Genomic DNA, 26108 nt, shown 5'->3' with positions numbered 1-26108 from the left:
GAACAACAACTTAGTGGGCCTTAGCTCTGCTGTGGAGATGTCAAAGCAGATGATGATGCAGGCGAGGCAGTCACAAACCAGACAAGCAGGTGACGAAGCACAACGACAGGACGAACAAGCGAGCCGCTCGATATTCGATCCACCCACCACCTGTTAAGGTAATCTCTACCGTGTGCCACAAACATAACAATATATCTACCAATAATAATCAAATTATTACTGCTGGAATAATGCATGTCAACATTACAGGCCATCTCCCTCTTTTTTAAAGCACTCCATATTTTTTCAATGAACCAGTCCATAGGCAAAAAAACTCATCATCAGAGATATCAATAGTAAAACACTCAATTCGTTTATTTTAGAAATCAAATCCTCTGACGAGTGAGGTTTATCAATCTGAACAGGTCGACTCTGCTTATGAAGTATTTTTCTCCGTTAAAACACTTTGCAAACCCAAAATAAATCAACCCTTGATATCCAAATTAATAATAAATTTGTGTAATTACAAAAATAGGATGCATAAACGACTTCGACATCATCAAACATCAGCAAACAAATGCAAATACAAGGATTTCCACAAAGCGCTGACTGCAATTATCCATTATTCAAAGAAAAACTTATACCAAAATGTTAGATGCTAATAAAATGAGTATCAACAAGTCAGGAGACGACGATGGTTCACGAGCGAGTGGTATTCAATGACAATGCTCAATGAGCAGTTATGAGGTTAGTTAGCTACTCAATACCGAAAATTCGGTTCGATTCCGACAACTTTGAAAATTTGACCTTTGTGACCTTCAAAGGTCAAAGATTCAGAAATTAGTTGTAAAACTTGTATTTCATGATGTATGTGATAATATAAGATCATGTACGACATTTCACCCTATCAGGAAGCGAACAATATAATAAAACCATCAAAAATCGACTTTTCTAAATTTCGTGACCTTGTGACCTTGACCTTGGGGCGAAAATGAAAAATCAAGCTCCGTGGGGCTAGACACATGACATTGGCCTAACCAGATATCGAAACCCCTGTCAGATTCCACCAACTCCCTCGGAGAAGATGTAGCTTGAACTCGATTAGCCCCTAAAAAGACATCTTTTTCGGGCATCGCTCCGCCCACAATGGGCGCAATACGCCCACTCTCGGCAAGACACAACTAGATCATGAAATCAACCTCCCACCCAAGTTTCATCAAGACCGGGTAGTAATGCTGCAGACACAGACAGACAGACACAGACAGACAGACACACACCCATGACGAATATAGTGGTCACTCTGTTTGATAACTCGTGAACCAAAAATACATGGCGTGAAATCAACTTCATCTTTGGCCAGACTAACAAGAATGATTGTTCCTCGATGGTGAATTCCGAGATGGAGAGGATTATCTTGGAGTCTCTAGAGATCTCCCTTAGGTTCTCATTTTGCTATTCCACCTACCAAAACAAATTTTACTGATTATCTCAATAACCCAAATGGCTCTTCATTTTTCATAACACCGACTCATTCCTACAAAATTATAGAAATAGGTAAAGGGCTAAACAATAGCACTGGTTGTGGATTTGATGGAATCAATTAATCAGTGATTAAAGCCTTTATTTCTCAACCTCTTGCCTTTTTTCAATCTTTCTTTCCTTAGTGGGTCTGTCCCTTCTCATCTTAAAGTCACACAAATTATTCCCATCTTCAAATCTGGCAATAAATAGGAAAAATCACGATCACAAACCTATTTCTATTCTTCCTTATTTTTCTAAAATCTTAAAAAGACTTGTTTATAACAGTCTTTCCAAATTTATCTCTAAATTCAACCTTTTTATGACAAACAGTTTGGCTTTATATCGAAACATTCCACTGGCATGGCTCTAGTGCAACTAGTTGATAAACTCACCGATGCGGTTTGTAACAAAACGTCTACCGCGAGCATTTTTATTAATGTCAAAAGTTTTCGACACAATTGACCATAGTATTCTCTTATATAACCTTGAGTTTTATAGTATCAGGTTTTATGGTATCACTGAGATGAATGCACATTGAAACATTCATGAAGCCAAATTCTTATTTCTATAACCATCAACAATTCACGACGGTTAACAAGTGTGATTCCAGCTGGAAACAAATTCCACATGGTGTTCCACAGGGCTCTATCCTTGGTTCTCAACATTTTCCTTGGTCCTGAATAACTCATTCTTCTTCTTCCCTCTTCCAATTTATATTGTTTGCAGATGATGCTACAATTATATACTCCAAATCAAATGAAGATTTCTTAGTCAACACTTTTAAACTCCAAACTAAAAAAAGGTCTCCTCCTGGTTCAAAGCCAACAAACTTTCTTTAAACCACAATAAAACCAAGGATACTCTTTTCCCTCGCTCATCCCTTTACCCTCAATCACTTCCATTTTTGTTTACAATACCCCAGTTTTACCCTACCTCATTTATTGTAATATTTTATGGACACACACCCACAACAATAAGCGAAATTCACTGTTCCTCAAAAAGAGCCTTGAGGGTTTGTCCTCGAGACCACCCTGCACCTCTTTTTACTACACTTAAAACTGACAATGATTTTAACAAATTGCACACACAGGGATATTCATGTGTCAGTATGTCCATGATCTTCTTCCCTGCAGTTATTCCTCTTACTTCACCTCAATAAATGACACACAATTACCATATTAGATCCTGCAACAATGTTCTTACCCTACACTCGCACATCATACTCAATTAATACAATGAGATTTCACGGTCCTCGTCTTTGGAACACTATCGATCGAGCAGTGAAAGCCCAACCATCCATGAATAGATTCAAATCTTCCTTCTTACTTACGCGTATCCCAAAAACTTACTCGCATCCCAATATGCAGGTGTATAGTACAAAACATTCCCCTGATAATGTTCAAACAAGTAATTGGATTTCATTATTTTGTCGATTCTTGCGTTTGCTTTTGCTCAGTCATTTCCTTGTGGTTCTTGTCTGATGGTTGATTAGTTGTTTAAGGCATTTCACCACAAGTTTTGGCTTTTTGGAAATGCCTCTGTACTCCACCACACAAATGTGAATTATTATTTATTTTTACTTATCCTTCTACAAAGTATGGAAATGCACCTTATACAGTACCTTCAATAAGTGAAAATGTTGGCCATCTTGGAAAATGGTGGCATATGCCAATTACCCTCACTTTTCAGCTTGTCATCACATTGTTTTTTGATTTCAATAAATCAAAGACTAATTCTAGGTATGTAAAGAAATGTTATCTTTTTTTTTTAAATTCCCGCCGAACAAAAAACGACTCCTGCGAACAATTGACGACGCTTCCGAACCCCCGCGCATGTTTGGCGAACTTTTGGGGCCTAAAATACGAATGTTGGACTTTGCCATTTTTTCGACATTCACATCCTTCGCGAACCGTTCGCGTGTCCCGTGAAAACCCACCTTAAGGCCTTTTTTTGCCTCATGCGGCAGGACTACAAGGCAATATCCTGCATATTTCCTTCATCACACTTGTGACCACAACCTCTGGATCGGCCAAATGTGTCAACGAGCATAAGGCGAGTTTTCAGCTCTTCCTGGCACAGATTGACGACACTCTCCTTTTGTGGAATATTGATCAAGTCAGGCAGATCCATTTTCACAACGTCCTAGGAAGGGAGGAATGGACAATAATTTCTTTATTTGTGGTGCCACGATGGTAGCATGAATAAATAAATACAAGCAGCAGTGGCTGCAAATTGAAACATTAATGTAGCTGAAAGAAACCAATTTTGATCAATTTGAGAAAACAAAAGTGTCATTTATCAGATTTCTAGTCGATACCATTTGGCAATTTCCTGGTCTTCAAAATCCTGGTATTCTACCATTTTATTACCTAGTGTTACGTGCTCCTCCCCGAACCCCGGTCACGGTGTACCTCCGAGCCTCGAGAGGAGTCACGGCAGAAAGATGTGTTATTCTGTATGTCAAAGATCAATGGTGAAACCACACCAATTGTTACCAACAAACAAGTATTGTATTAAGGTCACACAAGAATAACAGTACAATAACAATATTAATAAATTGGACAACCAATATATCATTCCTATGATGGTACCATCAGTTTCGTACAATATAACTCACTGTGCTCCAAGTGAGTGAAAATAACATTCCCAATGTCTCTGTCCCAGCTTCAAACGAGAGTCGATCCACGCTCCAGTGATCGTCAGAACGATGTTGTATCGAGACCAGAATCCCGTTCGGTTGACAGTCACACTGCCAAAGATGGGCAAAGGTACCCTCATGAGGCAACTGGGAAATCACACCTTCGGGTATGGATGTTCAACAGTTCCACACACGGTGAACCGCAAATTCACACTCGAAATCCACGTTGCTCATGCAAACCAGGCTAACAGCTGGATGCGTTGAAAAGGTTGGAGCGAGGTGAAAAACCTGGAGCGATGCGAAATCGCGCGCGAGGCAAAATGGCCAACGGTCTGTTCTCGAGACGTAACGGCACTCCAATGATTCTCTTCGGAATCAACCGCAACACCTGTCACGCAGGTTTATCTGTCACAGCGATAACAACTCTGTCGCAGGAATCCCTTTCCTAGGAAACCCCAAAGTTCACTAGTGACCCCCGTTCGCCAGCGTTTGTTCAAAACCTCAACGCAGCTCGGCTCCTTGTCCACCTCACTCGCTCCGCCTCTTCTTTCCCTTCTCCTTCCTCTTCTTCCTAGTTTTCGATCCGGTTTCCGGCTTCTTTGAAAACAATTTATTTTACCTTTTGAAAACAGATCTCCATTTCACTTAAACGATAACAATAATAGTACATGCAACCAAAAATATTTACAGTGGATGAGAACCACAACAACGGAAGTGACGAATCCGTAACACTAGTAATGAAACATTATTGAACGACACACAATTTAAAAAACATGTGAACGTTTTGGCATTCGAAAATGTTTCATTACGAGACAAGAGAATCGTAGAAATAATTACTGAAGGAAAATCACTGTTCCAAGCAACATACTGTCGTGTGATTCCCCAGGTGAACACCACAGGGATCACAAATGGCCAAGCAAGCTTTAACTCGGAGGCGACGATCAGTTCAAATGCCGACTTTTTATATATACGGAGGAAGAAAGAGAAGGGAAAACTGAAGAGCTTACCCGTGGTCCGCCGGCAGTTCCCGAACACCGAGGCGGATGAAAAATATCCAAAAATACCGGCTTTATTAAAAGAAATGCCGGTAATACAATGTAAAAACACGGTCGAATAAGTTCCTAAATTGGGACGTCCCCCACACCAAACTTGAACACAGATGAAGGGAAAGATAGCCTGAAAATAAAAACATGAGGTTATTTAGTGCACTCAGCTCAGATTGGCTGGTGTATCTCACCATTCCTGACGTCGGCCCCATGCGCGCGGCTCTGTGTTTGGCGGGAAGGAAGGCCGCAGTCCGCTTGGTTCACCAGGCCACGCGCGCCGGCGCGAAGCAGGCCTCACGGTCCGTCTCGAACGGCAGGCGTGCAGCTTGCCTCTCAGCCGCATTGGTGAAAGCCAGCTCGTCATTAGTCAAGGGATCACCGTCAGCAAGAGTCGAGGGCCAGAGGTGAGCGAGAGACAGGAACAGAGCGAGCACGACCGTCGGGAACAAGAGGAAGGCGAGAGCGAGGAAAGAGAAACAGAAAGAGAGAGAAGATGTCCGTTTGAGTTCTCTTTGTTGGTCCCGGCGTGACGTCATCGGTGCCTCTCCTCGAATTCCTGCTGGCCAACACCACAGGCTTAGCTCTCCACCACTCAGCGCGCAGTCCGTCTCCGATGTCATCGGTCGTACCTTGCAAATAAGTGCGCTGCTTCCTCCTCGGCCTTCCTTCACCAATCAGTGAGTGCCTCCTTACTACGCCCTGACCAATCACGGCTCCTCGGGGCGTGTCTTCGGCCTGCCCGACCTCGATGTGTGCTGTAGCTGGTTGCCGTCCCATCGGCAGAGCTCAGAACTGGCTTCCAGTTGGTTTTTTTATTATTATTTAATGTGCTTTAATTGGCATTCTCACTAGTGTCTATTGCGGTGCCATAAGGGACAAAGGATCAATCACACAGGGAATGACGAACAGGGAAGTAGTTAACATAATCCCTATAACAAGTTAACATGCCCCATTCCTCGTAATGGGGACGAAGATACACCTTAATCCGACATCCGGGCTAAACAGGCCTCTACTTATTACATGGTGGTGGTTCTTCCTCTTCATGACAGTCGGAGCATGTTACCTACACAAATCTACCTGTCTAAGGTAATCTCTACCCCACAGACATAACAATACGTTTGTTTTCAACTCCCTCATGTACCTGCAGCTCCTCGGTTGAAAGACCAACGTGAGGTTGAGGCACGCAAAGTCTGGCTTCAAGGCTTGTATCCATGATGGAATGAGGAACCAAACAAGAGTCCATTTGATCTTCATTCTTTGGGGTTTCTGAGAATTAAACAATAAATGAGAGAGTTCATTCAATACCTTCGTCCACGCAGTCTTGAGAAAAAAAGGACATGAGAAGTGTCTTTTAAACTCTTGATTCATGTTCTTCTGAGCACGATCTGCAGTCACGTGAAAAAGTAAGTACACCCCATGTAAAGTTTTGACTTTTTCAACATATTTCAATACAGCTATTTCATCTTCATTTCAAAAATATTGATAGATAAAGGTGATATAATATTGTTGCGGATATGAGGACTGTATTTTTTTTATTGTGTGTATTATTATTACTAGGGCATGCCCGTACTATATATATATCTAAAATTATATCCCCCCCTCTATTTACATGAAATGGTTTGGTCCATTCGCAAAGCCAAAGCGAACGGCTTGCGAGTACGGTGACAATCCCCCCCCTCTATTTACATGAAATGGTTTGGTCCATTCGCAAAGCCAAAGCAAACGGCTTGCGAGTACGGTGACAATCCCCCCCCTCGATTTACATGAAATGGTTTGGTCCAAAGCGAACGGCTTGCGGAGTTTGGTAAATAAATCGCCATAGCTCGGTAACTACTTCTCCGATTAATATGAAACCTTGAAAAGGCACATCCTCGGGTCCCCAGCAATATACCTGGCAAGTTTCAAGTATATCGGACCCGTGGTTGTCGAGAAACAGCGGTCACAGACACACGACACACACACATACACACATACACACACACATACACACAGAGATTACTGGAATTATAGATAGATTGTTTATTCTGCGCCTCCTGCCTCCGGAGCTGTGTAAAGGTCAAAGGGCGTCCCATAATTAGTCCAAAAGCATGCACGTCAGCCAATCATAGAATACCCCTGTTCGATAGTTATATCTTATTATGTGTTTTACGGTGAGGCTGTGTCTCCCATTAATTGAAATACTCCATTGCACCAGTGAAAGAGATAGATTCCCTTCATTCCCATTCCCAAAACCTCCATTCCCCCTTTCGTCGATTGGAAATTACCTCCCCTCCAATAACCGCCATTGACCACGAGGCAGGGTCGGAGAAGAAAGGCGTGTCTCCACCTCGTCATAGAGGGGAGGAGTGAGCCAGCCCCACTCGACCAACCATGAGCCAGGGGTTTGGCGAGAGAGGGCGGAGGAAGAGCGATCGGGGAGGTTCGCAAAGGTTGAGGGGCGGGGCCCATATAACCCACGGCAGGGCGTTTCCCGAGGAGATGAGCTTTTACAGGGAGACGAGAGGGAGTCCAAGCAGTTGGGTCCAAGAGATGCGCTTTGAGTTGAGTCCGAGAGAAGTCCAGAGTTGAGCTGCAGCTCGAGCCACTGAAACTGCGTTTACAGCAGCTCGAGCCACAGAAACTGCAGCCACAGCAGCGTGGGCCTGGACGGCAGTTTGGAGCATGGCCGCAAAGGAACGGCGGCTGCCCAACTAGCCGATCGTGCGGCAGTACCCGTGGACCTTCCTCTCCCTCCAGCCATTCACCTCCTGCCAGTCCTATCATCATTCCCCGCGTGAGTCTGTCCTTGTTTGTTCTGTCCCAGGGTTAATTAAGACTGTAGGTAAGCTAGCGTTGCACTGTGTATCTAATATCTTCTGTAAATTATTTTCTTATCCTTCCTTCTTCCTTGGTTATTTTGAGCCTGTAAATAGTAAATAAATTTAGTAGTATTGTCAACCCTTTTCTCGTCTTATTCCTTTTCCTCTTTGCATTCGGTCGCTTTAGAGTTTTCCCGATTGAATAGCGGTGGCGCGATCCGGCCAAAGTTTGGGGTAAATCGGGTGTTAGAGTCGGGGAATAACTGTTCGGTCGCGGAGCCTCCGCTCGGCAAATATAACATCTTTAACCACGTCCGTAACAATTGGTGTCGAGGAGTGAGATACGAGGCCCAAAGCGCGCTTAACGCGCTCAAAATTAGGAGCTGCTGAAAATTTGTGTTTTAAAGCAAAACCCGAATTTTGAAATCGCGCCATGGCTGGTCAAGGCGATCGGATGCCGGTGGGTGAGCTAGAGATAGACGGGGTGGAATCGACCCAGGACCTAGGGGAAATGTATGTGGATGAAAGAGAGGAGGAGAACATTGGCAATGTGGTTGAGGGGGTATCAGACGAACAAAATGGCGCTCTCGCGCACGAGGTTACGGGCGTGCAAAATGGCGCCTCGCACATGGCCACGGCGACCGCGCCCGCGACCGAAGCAGCGCCACCGGTGGATTGGAATCTTTTCATGATACAAATAAAGGCCTTTATGGAAAAGAATAGTGAGCAATTGGAGGGCCGAATGGGAGACCAAATTGGAGGTTTGAAAAACTATGGGGGTAATGAGGGACGAAGCAAGGGCTGATAGTGAGCGAATGAGGGACGAAGTGAGGGCTGATAGTGAGCGATTGGGGGGCAAAATGGGAGAAATGGGGGAACGGCTAGAAGCTAAATTTGAGGGGTTAGACAACGGGATAAAAGAGGTAAAGAATGGGTTAACGGGGGTGGAAAATAGAATGGCTGCCCAGGAGAATCAGTTAGAGGGGGTGAAAAATGGGTTAATGGGGTTAGAAAATAGGATGGAAGACAAATTGCGGGAAATAGGGGAGCAATCCGCCCGGGAAATCGAACAGATGGGGAACCAGATAGAGGAGGTGAAAATCGGGTTAGAAAGTAAATTGGATGCTCAGAGGGATGAATTGGGACAGATGAGGGTGGCATCTACAAAAGAGATGGAGGAGATGAAAGAGGAGATACGACGAGGTGTAAGTGAGGAGGTCTCGGGGGTGCGCGAGGAGGTAAAGCGAGGCGAAAAGCGTATCGAGAAAGAGGTGAGAAATGGAACGGCTAGGTTACAAGGGGGCATAGAGGACCTGACGGAGGAGGTGGAACAGCTGACGGACGGACAGACGGAGTTAGTGGAGCAGGTTCAAAGGAACACTGCGGTACTAGGAGGGTTAAAGGCGACACAAAAAGAAATTAAAAAGGACTTAATAGCGACACAGAGGCAATGTCAGATGGTACGTGAGGGACTGACAATGAGGTTGGACGAGGTGACAGAGGTAATGGAGACAAAGGACCGGCAGGTGAGGATGCACATAGAGACGGTCATGGTAGCCTTAGAGGACGAACTTGAGGAGACGCACCGGGAAATAAAAGAGGTGAAGCAAAAGTTAAAGGAGGTGTTAGAGGGGGTGAGTTAAATTAAGAAGAGACGGACAGAAACTAAAAGAGAAATCCAGGAGGAGGTGATGGAATATGTACAAGGTCGGTGCTCAACTCATAATGATGTGCTCACTAACCAAATAAAGAGTTTGCAGGTGGCGAAGGAGGTGAGGAGACGAGGTGCCAAGGTGAGTGGCGATATATTCGGAAATGTATATGATGTGAGGAAAGCTTCAGTCGGCTTGGGGGTTGTTGTGGACCCGGGTGTTCGTGAGAGGCCGTTGGTGAAGTGTGCGACAGGTCTGGTGTGCGAAAGAGGAGGTGTGCGAGAATGTCCGACTCTGGGGTGTGTGAGGAAAAAGTGCGCGCCAAGGAGTGAGTGTGCTGTCGAGAGTGAGTCGGTCATAGCGCGTGTGCGAGGGAGCACATGGAAGCGCGTAGTGAGGAGTGTTACAGAGGATGTAACGGAAGCATGCACGCCCATGGTGAGTGTTACGGAGGGTGTAAAGGGAGAGTGTGCGCGAGAAAGGTGTGTAACGGACGGGTGCATGGGGAAAGAGTGCGCTGTCAAGAGTGAGGGAGAATGCATGCCTGTGGTGAGTGTTACGGAGGGTGTAACGGGAGAGTGTGCGCAAGTGTGCGCGAGAAAGGTGTGTAACGGACAGGGGCATGAGGAAAGAGTGCGCTGTCGAGGGTAAGGGTGAGTGCGTTGTCAAGAGTGGAGGTGAGAGTCGTGAGTGACACGGAGCGTGAGTTGGTTGTGACAGGTGAGCGAGGATGTACACCTGGAATGGAAGGATGCACACCTGGAATGGTAGAGCGTGTGTGGGAATGCACACTTGAGTTGGTAGTGAGGCACGTGGTTGGGTGTGCGAGTGAGAGCACACCTGTGGTTGTCACAGAGGAGGTGACCGGGAAGGGAGCGCGAAGGGGTGTTTTGGTGAGGTGTGCGAGCGACGAATGTGTGCCAAGGTGTTCGGTGGTCAGGTGTGTGACCAAGTCTGTGAGCGGAATGAGTGTACCTGGGTGTGTTAGAGAAGGTACGACCAAGAGCAGGGAGACGGCCGGATGTATGAGCAAGAAAGGGGTAGCGTATGCGTGTAAGCATGCAGGTGAGGCATCGACGGTAACCGGGTTAGCGGTTAGAGGGACTTATAGCCGAATCGGGCCCTCGGTGCGTGCCGCGAGAACCAGCGGGGATCCGAACCACGGCGGGTTCGAAAGGACCGCCGTACGTGATCCCCGCTGGGCCGCGCTTGGAACGGCCGTGTCCGTGCTCCGCTAGGCGGAACGGGCAGCCCGATAGGAAGGGTCGTCATGGCGACCCCTTTTTGTTAAGGCGTTCCGGCAGGTCGAGATCGGGCAATTGGATGGCTCCACGCCAAGGTGGTGCGTGGGATCTCGGCCCGGGTAAGCGTCCTTCCCTGCACCGAGTGCCGGACGCATCCAGCCGCCGGCGCCAAACAACCCGCATTCATTGCTCGGCTTTACGAAGCTGGGCTGTAGACGTGAATTGGCGCACCGAGAGGATCTATTAAGTAGACGGGTGATGAGGTTAGTGTTTTGGACCCAAAATTAGAAAAAAGCAAAATTTGATGATTGGTAAAGGATTGGCAGAGGATTGGTAATGGTACAGTGATTGGCAGATGGGCAAATTTTTGATTTGTTGGATTTGGAAGAGCAAAATTTACAGTAAGAGATGCCCCATGTGAAGGGATGGCCAATCCACCATCCCTCACAGCGGGGGGCAAAGGAGCACTAGTTTATGGGGTTTATGGCAGTGAAAACTAGCCCGGGTGGGTTAGGATATTGTGTGTAGGGCCCTAGAAGATGACATTAGGTAACGTTAAGATTAGGTAGTGACAATGACACCTGTAGTGGGGACGCAGGTAGATTAGTGTGGATGATAATGACGTGGTATGTGCTTAGTTTAAAGGGAAGACGGGGAGCACTAAGTTAGCAGTGCAACAGGTAGTTCAGATGATGCTGTGTGAGGATTGAACAGGTGTGATTGCACACGTGTGCAACTGAACAGGTGTATGGAGCAGTGTATGAGGGAGTAGTGGTGATGGGTGTTGTGTTGACCAAATGGTCCAGGAAGAGGAGGAGGGTGCAGGTGGCACCAGGTGTGAGTGCACAGGTGTGCAACGACAGGTATATGGAGAACAGTTGTGTGGAATACATGGAGTGTGGAGTATATGGAGTCTTGGAATGGATGGTCGTGGAGTGAGTATGGTGGAAATTATGGAGTGGAGTGGATGGTGCGAAGGTGTGAATGGGGGAAGGGTGGACCCCCATCACGAATAACCGGGGCGGGTAGTGTAAGTGTTAGGTAGAGGGTATAGGTAAATTGTGGTTGGATATTGGCATCTGTGGTGCGGGTGAGAGAATGGTATTTGGATGGGTGCATTAGTGTTGTGGAAATGGCTGGGCGTGTAGCCTGTTAGTGTGTGTAGTTGGTTTGGGCACTCCACCACTGTGAGGATGTCGGCCAGGTGAGGCCGCAGGTGGGCTCTGGGAGCCGGTAGAGTTGTTGTGGATGGGGCCCGAGGATCCGGAGGACGGACCCGGGTAGCCCAGTGCCAGAGGGCACCAAGGGGTGACAGAGCCAGGAGGGGCCTTCCCCAGTTAGATAGGTTAGGGTGAGGAGCTAGGTAAGCTCGGGTGGCAACTACAGTGGTGGAGGTGTGCAGGTGGGTAGACCTGCTGGGAGAGCTACACGTCACAGCCCAGAAATTGTGCAAGGGCACCGGGAGATGAATCGGGGGAGTGAGACCCCAAATTGAGAAGCACCACAGTTTGGTCAATGGGAATTGGTTATTAGAACCCATAGTGTAAGCGGCCAATGGATTGGCAGGGCAAGACCCCGGGTAGTGTAAAGTGTGTTAATGTCATTCAGAGGATAGTTAGGATGAAGGATCTCCTCGCACCATCTGCATCCACTCACCTGAGATGACAGGTACTCCGCACCATGCCATGTTTTGATTATTTTTTATGATGCAAATGTTTGGATTGTGAGACGCATCATGACGTGGGTGTGACATTGTGCTTTGATGTTCCATCTCTTCCTCCTTGTGAGGATTGATGACGAATTGGGTGATGGCAAATTTTGGATAGAGGGATTGTGGTGACGAATTTGGTATGGGACGAATTTGGTATGGGAAATATGGGAAGACGAGACATTAGCGACGAATTTGTAAATGTGTAGATTTTGTACATATGGGGTAAGGGCAAGGGTAGTGTAGGTGACAGGGGGGGTGACGTACGGTAGGGACGAGCTTTCTCACTTCGCCCTCCGTGTGCATTTCGCCTTGCATTGCCTTATTGATGTGTACCCTTGTGACCTTACCCCTCGCTCATTTGTCTTCCCCCTTTTGTCTCCCACATGACCTGTGCGCCATTGGGCGCCGAGGGGAGCGTGCGTGAGTCCTCCATTGTGCGCCCGGAATTCCCAGAACCAGCTGTCTGCATCGATGCACCACATTATGGACCACATGTCAGTGGCCGAGTACCACTTATGGGCCCCATGGGTTGGGGCCTGGCCCCTCTGCTGGAACCGGCCATGAGGGCCCAAAATCTTGCTGGCGGACCTTGGCCACAGGGCACCGATACCCCACAGGTGAACCACACGTAGTCGGCCCTGTGGGCCATAAATAAAGAAAATAAAATGGACACGTTTGGGCAAGCTTTATTGCAAAAAGGCCGCCAGTAAGAAAATGAAAGAAAGACAACAACTGGAAGACAATAATAATAGCCAGCAGAGGGAGCCGAAGAGAAAGAGACCACCTGCAGGGTTAGGGGTTGTGGATTTATTTTTATTATTGATCATGCATTGAACACTGATGAACTGTGGTGACTGCACCGATTGGTGCTTGAGGGTGTGTTGGTGCGTTTTTGGGTGCTTTCATGGTGCGTCGATGCAGAGCAGACTGTCTCCCCCCAGAAAGAACAATTACAGGTCCTGGGTTAGTTTCGTAAATAAAAGCAGAGTCATTGTAAATAATGCTCCCCACCGTCAGTGTGTAGTTTGAAGACCATTCCGCAATTCGGTTAACTGTGGGCGTAAGTCTGTTAGGCAGGGTGCAATGGAGCAGCGGGACACATTTATTTATGTTTTAAAAACTGTCGCACTCAGGGTCAGGTTAAAAGTAGAGGGAACTACACCTACGTGTCACACTAAATAAAAGTTGTAGGCCCGGGACGTGCCTAAGAGGAGGAGGGTGCAGTGTTGCGGATATGAGGACTGTATTTTTTTTATTGTGTGTATTATTATTATTGTTTATTCTGCGCCTCCTGCCTCCGGAGCTGTGTTAAGGTCAAAGGGCGTCCCATTATAATTAGTCCAAAAGCATGCACGTCAGCCAATCATAGAATACCCCTGTTCGATCGTTATATCTTATTATGTGTTTTAGGGTAAGGCTGTGTCTCCCATTAATTGAAATACTCCATTGCACCAGTGAAAGAGATAGATTCCCTTCATTCCCATAACCTCCATTCCCCCTTTCGTCGATTGGAAATTACCTCCCCTCCAATAACCGCCATTGACCACGAGGCAGGGTCGGAGAAGAAAGGCGTGTCTCCACCTCGTCATAGAGGGGAGGAGTGAGCCAGCCCCACTCGACCAACCATGAGCCAGGGGTTTGGCGAGAGAGGGCGGAGGAAGAGCGATCGGGGAGGTTCGCAAAGGTTGAGGGGCGGGGCCTATATAACCCACGGCAGGGCGTTTCCCGAGGAGATGAGCTTTTACAGGGAGACGAGAGGGAGACCAAGCAGTTGGGTCCAAGATATGCGCTTTGAGTTGAGTCCAAGAGAGGCACTTTGAGTTGAGTCCGAGAGAAGTCCAGAGTTGAGCTGCAGCTCGAGCCACCGAAACTGCGTTTACAGCAGCTCGAGCCACCGAAACTGCAGCCACAGCAGCGTGGGCCTGGACGGCAGTTTGGAGCAGGGCCGCAAAGGAACGGCGGCTGCCCAACGAGCCGATCGTGCGGCAGTACCCGTGGACCTTCCTCTCCCTCCAGCCATTCACCTCCTGCCAGTCCTATCATCATTCCCCGCGTGAGTCTGTCCTTGTTTGTTCTGTCCCAGGGTTAATTAAGACTGTAGGTAAGCTAGCGTTGCACTGTGTATCTAATATCTTCTGTAAATTATTTTCTTATCCTTCCTTCTTCCTTGGTTATTTTGAGCCTGTAAATAGTAAATAAATTTAGTAGTATTTTCAACCCTTTTCTCGTCTTATTCCTTTTCCTCTTTGCATTCGGTCGCTTTAGAGTTTTCCCGATTGAATAGCGGTGGCGCGATCCGGCCAAAGTTTGGGGTAAATCGGGTGTTAGAGTCGGGGAATAACTGTTCGGTCGCGGAGCCTCCGCTCGGCAAATATAACATCTTTAACCGCGTCCGTAACAATATAACAAATATCATGAAACATTTACATTTTGTAGTCCATTGTATAATTTAAATAAACATAAATGCACATTTCGCATGTGGAAAAAGTAAGTACACCCTTGAATCTAATAGGTGGTATTGCCCCCTTTGGCAGAAACAATCTCAAGTAGGCGTTTCTTATTACTGTCTACCAGTCCCTGACATCGACTGGGAGAAATTTTTGTCCACTCCTCCATGCAGAATTCTTTCAGCTGTGCGATGTTTGAGGGGTTTCTTGCATGCACAGCTCGTTTCAAATCCCCCCACAACATCTCGATGGGATTTAGATCTGGGCTTTGACTTGGCCATTCCAGAACCCTCCTTTTCTTTCTTTTCAGCCATTACTTGGTGGATTTACTGGTATGTTTAGGGTCATTGTGATGTTGCAAGGTCCACCTTCGTTTGAGCTTCAACTTTCTGACAGATGGCCTCACATTATCCTCAAGCACCCTCTGGAACAATGAAGAATTCATTGTGGATTCGATGATGGTGAGCTGCCCAGGCCCTGATGCAGCAAAGCTGCCCCAAACCATAATATTTCCACTCCCATGCTTTACAGTCAGTATCAGGTTCTTGTGGTCAAATGCTGTCTTTGGTTTTCGCCAAACATGTCTTCTGGTGCTGTGGCCAAATAGCTCTACCTTTGACTCATCTGTCCAGAGCACATTGTTCCAGAAGTGCTGGTCTTTGCCTAGGTGTTCATTGGCAAACTTTAGTCTTGCCCTGATGTTCTTTCTGGACAGCAAAGGTTTCCTCCTGGCACACCTCCCATGTAGATCAAATTTGTGCAGCCTCTTTCTAATGGTAGACTCGTGCACTTTGACATCAACAGTGGCAAGAGCTACCTGTAGGTCCCGTGATGACATTCTGGCGTTCTTTGAGACTTCTTTCAGCATCTTGCAGTCTGCTCTCGGGCTGAACTTGCTGTGGCGGCCTGGCCTGAACAAGGTGGCAGTTGTTTAGAATCTTCTCCACTTGTAGATGATCTTCCGGACAGTCGAATGATCGATTTCAAATTGTTTGGAGATCTTTTTAAATCCCTTCCCAGACTCGTAGGCATCTATAACCTTCTTTCTGAAGGCCTCAAAGCTCTTTTGATCTAGCCATGGTGACGCCACACACTTCAACAACAAAGAGCAAACCAAACTAAATGTCTGAGGTTTAAATAAGACAGGTTCCTCCAAGATCCTCTCTAATGATGTTCTAATCATTTGCACCTGAGCTGGTACACCCGATTCTAATTTTAGGTATTTGAAGTGGTGATAAATGTCGGGGTGTACTTACTTTTTCCACATGCAAAATTTGCATTTATGTTTATTTAAATTATACAATGGACTACAAAATGTAAATGTTTCATGATATTTGTTATATTATATCACCTTTATCTATCAATATTGTTGAAATGAAGATCAAATAGCTGTATGTTGAAATATGTTGAAAAAGTCAAAACTTTACATGGGGTGTACTTACTTTTTCACGTGACTGTATATTTCCTATGAGCTGCCATTTTGTCCGAATCTGTATTTAATTATTTATGTAATCTCCATTTAAGAGACCAGAGAAATCCTATGCCAAGAGAGCGAGCAGCAACTTTGATTGGTCAAGATAGGGCAAAATGGCATACTATTTTGACCAAGTACTGTTAATGGAAATTTTTTGAAAGAGCCAAGCAGGTGATTTGTGTTCTGCAATGTTCAAATATACAGTACAATTAAATTGAAATAAAATAAACATTTTAAAGGCTGTAGCGAAAAAAAAAAAAAAAGAAGCTTTTCGGAAGTTTACCGCTGTTTTTGCACAATCTTTTACACCACCTTATTTAACATGTTGCATTAGTTATTTGTGCATGTTGTTCGTGTCCTTTGTGACGTCCTTAAAACAGCAAGATTCCTGCTTGGAATGATCATCAATTTTGTTTGGCTGCCAGTCAGACAGACCAAAAAAGAATACCTGACCAGGAATACCAAATAAAGGGATACCAAAAAAGAATTCTTGGGATGAGATGCCGAACAATTTTCCAAATTCAGAGTCAAAGTACTGCAATTTCGTGTTCTGAATCATGTTCCCATTCCTATTCAAAATATAAATCTTGAAATTAAACCGAGTAGTTCCACGATCATAAGCCGACATCTGTCGACAGACAGAATGAATCAATTGCGTAACCCCTCTTTTTTGCTTTGCACACGTGGGGCAATTAATAAATACACCAGAGTTGGCTCGCACCAAGTTGACTGCGCAGGGTAAGTATTCTATGAACACCATCTAGTTTTTTTTTAAAGTGTGGGGATAATGATCTATGTACGCGTGCAGTGCAGAGTCTATCCGAAGGCCTTGTTTCCAAGGCACTTGCTGCCCACCATAGGAGCACCAACGGCCTGATCACGAGAGGGTCTTCCCCCCAGTGGGGGTACACAAATCCATGACCACTATTATAAACACCACTGGGGGTGCAGTGAAACAATTATATAAATGAATAGGATTATAAATAATTAAATTTATATATGTGGGAAAATCAAGTGCCTCCGAAGCAGTGATGGAGGTGAAGGTGAAGAGTGAAGAGAGGGGCAATCATGTGTGTGGGAAAATTGCATGCTTGGTCAGGGTCGCCCAGATGGCAGAACACAGGTACGGTTCACTAGAGGGCCTGGGTTAGATTCTTCATCTGGGCATGTAATTTTCCCACATATGTCAATTTAATTATTTATAGTCCTGTTCATCAATATAACTCTAATAATGTAGTTAAGTGAGGTTAACTTATGTAGTTAAGTATTATGTAGTTAAGTTATGTTATGGTGACCAAGAATGTGCCATGGGAATTCATCCCTCCACATTACAACATTACATCCATAGGAATATCCTGTCTACTTAATGTCGCACTTTCGAGGAATGCTTCCACAAAATGAAGCAGAGACTTCTGCAATGTTTAAACTAGCAATTATACAATTTATTTCAGAAAATTAATACCACACCTCGCAAAAAAAAAAAAGATAAGTCGATTGTGAGTTCAAGTCGAGGATCGGGGTGGGGGGTTTGGGGTATTGACTTGTACGCCAAAAAAATACTGTAATTAAAAGTTATCTAAAAAATAAAAATAAACTATCATGAAAACAACTCATTTACAAAGAAAAAAGATTATGAAGAATAGTCTCAAAAAGAAACCCCATCACAAAACAACTTGAAAACCCTGAAACTCTTCATCTGCTGCTTACGATCCCTCATCAGTTGCAGCAGCTGCAGTGTCTCACGGCGTCGATCACGATCATCCAGCAGCTGTTGGCAGCCATCTTGCAGTGCCACGGCTTGTTTGTTATCACTGACAACACATGCCAGGTCACTCAGCTTGGTTTCCAGCACTGCCTGCCAGTTAAAGTGAACGTTTAAGTTTTGTGAGAGGCAAAGCTAGTTTTGTACCTATTGACTTGTGTTGACAAGGTGTAATGACTATACCTGGAGCTGGATGTCCGAGAGTAGTAAAATATTTGCAGGGTACATGGACAGTCTCTGAGCCGGTCCCAGCCATTCGGGCTCTCCTACAGCCCCAGTATCCACTTCCGTCATCTCAGCAGTCTTCGGGCCTAAATAAAAGAATCAATATTTCTGCAATTAGACATTTTAAAACACAGACGGATGAATCTTGGTATCACTTCACATGGGGTCTCACTAAAATCCGAAATGGAGCGAAATGGACCTCAAAATCCGAAATGGACCTCGAAATGGAGCGAAATGGAGCGGGTTGAAAGTCTTGTCGATACCCAACACTGTAGGTCTCACTAAAATCCGAAATGGAGCGAAATGGACCTCAAATCAGTATTTTAACATTTAATTTTACTACTGAATCACCATCCATTTCGGATGTTATCGAGGTTGGTTTAATATGTTGTGTATGAAATGAAATGAAAAGTGTAGGCTATGGGGAAGTTATTGGTTATTTTGAGGTCCATTTCGCTCCATTTCGGATTTTGAGTCAATTTCTTTGAAGGTCCATTTCGCTCCATTTCGGATTTTGAGTCCATTTCGGATTTTGAGTCCATTTCTTTGAAAGTCCATTTCGCTCCATTTTGGATTTTGAGTCCATTTCGGATTTTAGTGAGACTGATCTAAAACAGGTGAGGAATGAATAAAATGTAATGTTAATTAAGTACTCCATTGTACTATGTAATTTATGTCAATGTCTGAGTTGGAATAAACTAAAACAAATTAGAAATGTGGTTTTGTTATTTTTTTATAAGTCAAATGAAAGACTACATCGGACAGACTACAGTGTTGGGTATCGACAAGACTTTCAACCCGCTCCATTTCGCGCGAAATGGAGCGAAATCCCGACCCTTATCGCTCCATTTCGGATTTTGAGGTCCATTTCGCTCCATTTCGGATTTTGAGGTCCATTTCGCTCCATTTCGGATTTTAGTGAGACCCCATCGGACAGACTACAGTGTTGGGTATCGACAAGACTTTCAACCCGCTGCATTTCGCTCCATTTCGAGCGAAATGGAGCGAAATCCCGACCCTTATCGCTCCATTTTGAGGTCCATTTCGCTCCATTTCGGATTTTGAGGTCCATTTCGCTCCATTTCGGATTTTAGTGAGACCCCATCGGACAGACTACAGTGTTGGGTATCGACAAGACTTTCAACCCGCTGCATTTCGCTCCATTTCGAGCGAAATGGAGCGAAATCCCGACCCTTATCGCTCCATTTTGAGGTCCATTTCGCTCCATTTCGGATTTTGAGGTCCATTTCACTCCATTTCGGATTTTGAGGTCCATTTCGCTACATTTCGGATTTTAGTGAGACCCCTTCACATGTTGTAAGAGGGTGAGCGATGCGAAGCAGTTTTTACAAGTTTACCTCAATAAGACAATCACCTGTTCGGCTACAAGAAGGCTGCCAGGTCTGATTGGGCATGAGGAACACGAGAGCCGTATTTGGTTCAAGAAAGGAGAAGTATTCTTCGTCGTCCACCAGCGTACCATCTTCCGCCAGTACCACCTGCACCTGCTTCTTCTCGGTCACTGGCAGGTGCAGCTTTTTGCAGCCTATTAATACATCCATCAAAACTTACATATTGATGTCGATTAAACTACTTTTTATGATAAAAAACAATTAGTAATGAAACAAAAGGATGAGTTAAATTGCTCTCATGGAATGATTATTTTGTATAATGCTTGTGAAATCCATTTCTATAACTAGAATAAACACCATGGAGTGCATAGCTTCGTCAGGCTGAACAGGTTATGCTTTGCATCTGGACCTTCTCCACAACAAACGCTGGTGACCACAAAAAATGTTCTTACCGAGGTGTGTGAGTTCCTTCAATGACGACGCGACAAGGCCGTGACTTGGTTCGTTCAACACACTCACTTTAAAAGGCTTAACCGCCATAAGACAGGGTCAGGTAGCTCAGGGTAGCGAGAGAATTGTAATGAACATCGAAGTTCCTGTAAAGAAAGGATTATGAACAATTCTCCGCCCCCCACCCCCCAAAAAGAAAAAGTAAAAAAGGAAAGAAAAAGAAAAGTGGGGTCACCAATACCATTCTTCCATCGTCAGTTCCTGGTTCCTCTATTTACTTTCTCTCCCATTAGACATATGAAATGACGTTACCAATACTCAAATTATTTATAGGTAAGGCAAGTAGTTAAATTAGGAAATACAAACCAAAGAAAAGATTCACATTTTGACATCAGTGAACGGGAATCAAAAGTGAAACGGCTGCAGCGACGTACACCGACAAGGCCTGCATACCGCGTACGAAAGAAAAATTACAAAACGTGAGTGAGAGGAGACTTACAATGACGTCACGTATTCGTGTGTCGCGTGCAGACGCCGCCATCTTCGAGGTAACAACCAGTGAGCATCATGGCAACTACGACGTCAATTGAAACGTTCTAAACAAAAAAGGAGCACATACTTCTCACCAATAAACAGATGTCGATTGCTTTCTTCAAATTTCTACCCATTGTCCTGTATTTTACAAACCCATTTGTTTATTATGTACACAGAGCTGAAAAGGTCTGTTTGTCTGTCTGACCGCGATACATTTGGTCGTTACGTATCCAATTACAAACAAACTTGACAGGAGGCCTAAGATTCACAATATGGTAGTTGTAGCGACTTCATTTGTCCCCCTTGTCGTGGAAATCAAGCTCAGACACGACTTGACCTCTGGGTAGGTTTAATATCATTTTAGATCGGTAATACACCCTGTGAAAATACATACATACATACAGGTATCAAATCAGAGCATTCATGAGCAGCAAAGATAGTTTCCATTTAACCATGGTTAGCGCAGCGCGGCATTTGGGGAGGGGCGTACATACCATTCAACTACTGGATAATGTCACAGTGAGTCCCGCTGAAGTGACCGCACGCCCCGGTTGTCCCGCTCTTATAGACGGCCCCTTCCGTAGCGAGCACCCTGGGTTCACCTTGGATTCCGAGCAAACATAATTTCACTACATTCTCCCCGCCGTTAAAACTATACTGCCGCTCGGCAGGTTGCCCAAGCATCAGCAATAAACGAATGGTCACGTCAATCCATGTCGATGGCAGGGTTACTGCAACCTGTAAGCCGGGATAGCATCAATCCCCAGAAATAGCAGGATTGAGGAGGATATCCCAGTCAAGAAGATATCGAACCGAGCAAGCAGTGGTCATCCCAGGGAGAAGACGATGAGCCCGTGGGTAGCAGGAGTCTTCCCGTGGGGTAGTCGGCATAGCAGCTAGATGGATAAGGTATACCTTAGCGTTACGCAACACATGGCATAAGGTGCGCCTGACGAAGAGCGACTGTCTATTCGTCGCAAGGCAACATGTCAGGAAGGTGTGTCAATGTGGAAGATGTGTAAACGTGGAAGATGTATAAAGCAGTAGCCCCCTTAACAGTAAGTAAGAGTACTTGACAGGAGGGCGCTACAGTGAGTCATTACAGTAAGCACTACAGTAAGTCTGTACCTGCCCTGGCTCCCAAAAGTCCATACGCATTACAAAACGCAAACTCACACGCAAATCTACCGTTGGCAGCGATCGCACGAGACACGAGCAGCCTCTGAAGGCTGTCTGGACGACCGGCATGGCTAAAACGACCGAAGCCAGCGAAGCGTGCAGAACCCCCGGGATGCATATGGCAATCCTGTCCAGCGGCACAGCGCGCGCGGAGGATCGGATAAGATCGGCAGACCGAGAGAGCCTCGGCTGGACAAACCATGTTTGTCCCAGCGTTGTCCCGGGTGGATGGTCTAGATGTCGAGATGATTGTCATGTCAGATGTCCCGGATGGATTGGCCATCCCCGGATGTCCAACCGATCCATCCATTCAACGCCATCATTGCAAGGCACGGATCCAGCACGGATCCAGCCGGACCGCGGATGGATCGTCCATCCACGGACGCAGTGGCACAGAGACCCAAAGTCAGCCATCTCCCCAGATGGACTGTCCATCCACGGATGGCCGACCAAACCATCCATGCAACACCTTCATGGAATGGCTCGGATCGACCATCCATGGACTCAAAGTCACGCACAAAGACACAAAGACACAAAAGCATCCATGGACGCCATCCACAAGGGCGAGGTGGGAGTCGGTAGACCGGACGGCACCCGGGCGAGCAACAATACCCACCCGGGCCCCCACAAAGGGGCGAGGTGGCCCAATCACAGGGAGGGGCCATGTCGAGAAAAGGTCGCAGACGCAGACGCTCCATGGGTCACGGTGTACCCCAGAAGATCTATCCATTGTGCGTAGGGAGTATTCGCACGTAACCTCGAGCACATGAGTGATACCAGCGCGACCCCAAGGAAGCGCTGCAGATTAGGAATCACGGTCATATGGACATATCCACAAACCGTAAGATTATCGAGGTAGCCGAAACATCTGGTAAGGCACCCGTAAGGCACCCGACCCCACCCCCCGAGGATGCAGCCGCGCGCGGCATACCGAAGACAGACGACCTTCACAGTCTGGGTCAGGCTGAGTCACAATCAGACTGGGCCGTAGGGAAACGGAATCAGACGAGGCGTCTCGCAGTCTCGAACTGTACGAGGCAAGAGCTCTGTCCGATAACAACGAGCCCAGAGTCAAGGACGAGCACGCAGTACGGTGTCCTCGTTACATGCGCAGGCGACGAGGGAGTCGGGCGCGACGCTCAATGTCACGAGGTCACCGTGTACTCCCACCGCGGTGACCCTGAGGGAGCGCCGCGGTACGTTGTACACGTCGTTACGTAAAGGACAGTTAGTACATAGAAAGGTAACGAATCCCCGATGAGACCGCGGGAAGCACGCCATTACGCAAATGACGCCGCGAAGCTAACGCGTCTAAGATGCTGTAAAGCGTACGCGTGATACAGTCGATGACGTCATCAAGTAGGTCGGGCGTCATGACGAAATGCGGGCGAAATGACGCCGCGAAGCGAACGCGTCTAAGATGCTGTAAAGCGTACGCGTGATACAGTCGATGACGTCATCAAGTAGGTCGGGCGGGTTTGACGGCGAGCTCCAGCCGAACGGCATCCCCAGACGGAGCAAAGCAGCACACCGAAATCCAACGTCTCGCGCGCAGCAGCACCCGAGCGAGCCCGAGATCGGCACACAGCACACGAACCCGGCCGACGGCGAAAGCATCATCTAGGGAAACCGCGTCATCACCGCGTACGAGGGAAACCGAAAGCCGCGTCTCGGCCCGGTGATCCAGAGCGGGCGAGCCCGCCGAGCCGAGGGGCGAGCACGCCGAGTCGAGATGGCGAGCACGCCCGGCAGCGACAGACCGCACGACCCGAAGCAGCGCCCCGCCTGCCTGGCTGTCGGGTCTAAGGAGCGATCACATACGACGCCCTGAAGTAGCATCGCATATGAGGTGCATCGAGCATGAAGGATGAAGAGGAGGCCTTTCAGTCCGTCAAGCCTGCTCTACACCAACACTACATAAACGCAATATAACGCAATCCAACAGCTTATCGAAGTAAATAATTGGGTGAAACGCGGGGTGTATATAAAAAAAAAGAATGAAAGCATTCGGTCCACATACATTCCATGCACAGCATTTTTACATGGTCGCAGGTGGTTAACGCATACGCCGTGTGATCAAGTAAAACAAAGGACGAAGAAGAACGATCACTTATAGAATACACATGGTAGTCAGGTATACGATCAACCATTAGAAGCATATGCCCGTGTGTCGTGAAAGGCTATGAAGGTCCCGCTCGACGTCCATAGAATCTCGTCCGTGCTGCGACGAGTCCTCGCCAGGGCCCAAGCGAGCCTCCATTGAGGCGTTTCCGGGCGATCCCCTACTCAGTGGGGCCGGCGAGAGGAATCCAGCGAAGATGCGGCGCGCGCAACGGGCGCGTCGTGCATAGTAGGGATTCCATCCAGCGACGGTGCGGCGCGTGATGCGTGTGTAAGAGGGGATCCGACGAGCAGCGAGGAATCGCCGGCAACGCAGAGAGGGCCGCGATCAGAATCGCCGGCCTCACAGAGTGCCCGCGAGAGGAACCGCATGCAAAGGGGTCCATCCAGTGAAGAGGCGGCGCGCGCAACTGGCGCGTCGTGCATTTGTAGTGATTCCTTCCAGCGACGGTGCGGTGCCACGCGAAGGGTGCCACGTGTAGGAGGTGATCGGAATCAGGATGGGATCGCGGGCCTCCCAGAATAGTAGCACGCGATGGGAGCAGTGCACGTCGATTCGCGTGGAGGAGGTGGTTCCACCGAGTATCGAGTGGTCGGGGTGAGCCGGTCGTGAGAGGCACGGCGTGCTTCCGACGAGCAGCGCGCGTTCGCGCGGAGGAGATGGGCCACAGAGTAGCGAGTGGTCGGAGTGGAGCCGGTCGTGAGAGGCACGGCGTGATTCCGACGAGCAGCGCGCGTTCGCGCGGAGGAGATGGGCCACAGAGTAGCGAGTGGTCGGAGTGGAGCCGGTCGTGAGAGGCACGGCGTGATTCCGACGAGCAGCGCGCGTTCGCGCGGAGGAGATGGGCCACAGAGTAGCGAGTGGTCGGAGTGGAGCCGGTCGTGAGAGAGAGATGTGACTCGGAGTAGATGGGCCACTGAGTAGCGAGTGGTCGGAGTGTGCCGTCCGTGTGGAGGCATAGCCGACATGGGAGACGTCATCACTCGCGTAGGAATCTCAACTCGGGCCGAGGCACGCATATCTAGGATGAATCCCTCGGACGGAGCCGTTAGTGCTTCCGAGCTGCGATCGGACGGGTAGGCCGGCGGCTCCAAGCGGGTCCGTCGTTCCGACGGGGTTTCAACCGCAGGACGTTGCCCAGTAGCATCGTGCTCCAGGCATCGAGCCGGAGTCCGCCACGCCTGCTCTGGCGTTCGGGTCGCATGAGAGCAGGTCGCGTTTTGACGACGCGGTCCCGCAAAAAGGCTTGCGACGTCCCTTCTTTCGAGGCAGGCCGGCAGCGAGAGTAGTCGGAGCTCCGTTGCTGGAGCTAGCTCGACGGGTCCTCCGCTGGGCATTCCTCTCCGAGGCGAGCAGTGCAGGAGCGATGACAGGAGAGGGATTACGATTAAGTAATTAACGACATGGCCCCTGCGCGAAGCGATCGATCGATGCAGTCGGTTGGCTGTCTCCGCTGCGAGAGTTGACGCCGGCCGTGCACAGCGCTCCGTGTCGTTACGTAGAGGCGCATCAGCTCGGCTGAGCGGTTGCGGTGTAAACGCCAACGAGCAAACGCCGTAGCAGATCCTTCAGCGTGTGGGTCGGCTCCGAGAATCAGCACCACGATCATCCGGTGGGCAGCCATTCGGCGAAATAAAATGATATTAAGTGTCGTGGAAATCAAGCTCAGACACGACTTGACCTCTGGGTAGGTTTAATATCATTTTAGATCGGTAATACACCCTGTGAAAATACATACATACATACAGGTATCAAATCAGAGCATTCATGAGCAGCAAAGATAGTTTCCATTTAACCATGGTTAGCGCAGCGCGGCATTTGGGGAGGGGCGTACATACCATTCAACTACTGGATAATGTCACAGTGAGTCCCGCTGAAGTGACCGCACGCCCCGGTTGTCCCGCTCTTATAGACGGCCCCTTCCGTAGCGAGCACCCTGGGTTCACCTTGGATTCCGAGCAAACATAATTTCAC

The 26108-nt window shown here is 47.4% G+C and overlaps 2 protein-coding genes across 7 annotated transcripts in view; one reads left to right on the top strand and one right to left on the bottom strand.

Annotated features, from left to right (window-relative positions):
* The window catches only part of LOC137429875 (uncharacterized), a 59016-nt gene that overhangs the window by 13395 nt on the left and 19513 nt on the right, over window positions 1-26108 (top strand). The window contains exons 5-6 of the mRNA XM_078779506.1: window positions 3467-3615; window positions 18231-18377. Of these exons, the coding sequence (XP_078635632.1) occupies window positions 3467-3615; window positions 18231-18377 (296 nt within the window). The remainder of the gene's footprint in view (window positions 1-3466; window positions 3616-18230; window positions 18378-26108) is intronic.
* LOC137429884 (DNA fragmentation factor subunit alpha-like) lies at window positions 332-20607 on the bottom strand. Of its 6 annotated transcripts, XM_078779944.1 has the most exons (8): window positions 20541-20607; window positions 20302-20445; window positions 19873-20043; window positions 18456-18583; window positions 18218-18365; window positions 6326-6450; window positions 3437-3642; window positions 332-1214 (listed from the first exon to the last, which is right to left on the bottom strand). In XM_078779944.1, the coding sequence occupies exons 2-7, from the start codon at window positions 20387-20389 to the stop codon at window positions 3469-3471; spliced, it is 834 nt and encodes a 277-aa protein (XP_078636070.1). In that variant the 5' UTR covers window positions 20390-20445; window positions 20541-20607; the 3' UTR covers window positions 332-1214; window positions 3437-3468. The 6 variants fall into 6 exon arrangements, with proteins under 6 accessions (XP_078636070.1, XP_067976332.2, XP_067976333.2 ...); XM_068120231.2 differs by having other exon boundaries at window positions 332-3642; XM_068120232.2 differs by having other exon boundaries at window positions 20302-20590.

The sequence above is a fragment of the Myxine glutinosa genome, chromosome 6 (genome assembly GCF_964187855.1).
Source record: "Myxine glutinosa chromosome 6, kmMyxGlut1.1, whole genome shotgun sequence".
In the NCBI taxonomy this organism is placed as follows: Eukaryota; Metazoa; Chordata; class Myxini; order Myxiniformes; family Myxinidae; genus Myxine; species Myxine glutinosa.
This window is presented reverse-complemented; position numbering and strand designations above follow the sequence as displayed.

Coding starts and splice junctions, on each gene's coding strand:
- LOC137429884 (XM_068120231.2), bottom strand. CDS start 20,389: ATGGCGGTTAAGCCTTTTAAAGTGAGTGTGTTGAACGAACCAAGTCAC. Junction 20,044..20,301: donor GAAGGAACTCACACACCTCG/GTAAGAACATTT, acceptor ATGTATTAATAG/GCTGCAAAAAGCTGCACCTG. Junction 18,366..18,455: donor TCTCGGACATCCAGCTCCAG/GTATAGTCATTA, acceptor TTTAACTGGCAG/GCAGTGCTGGAAACCAAGCT.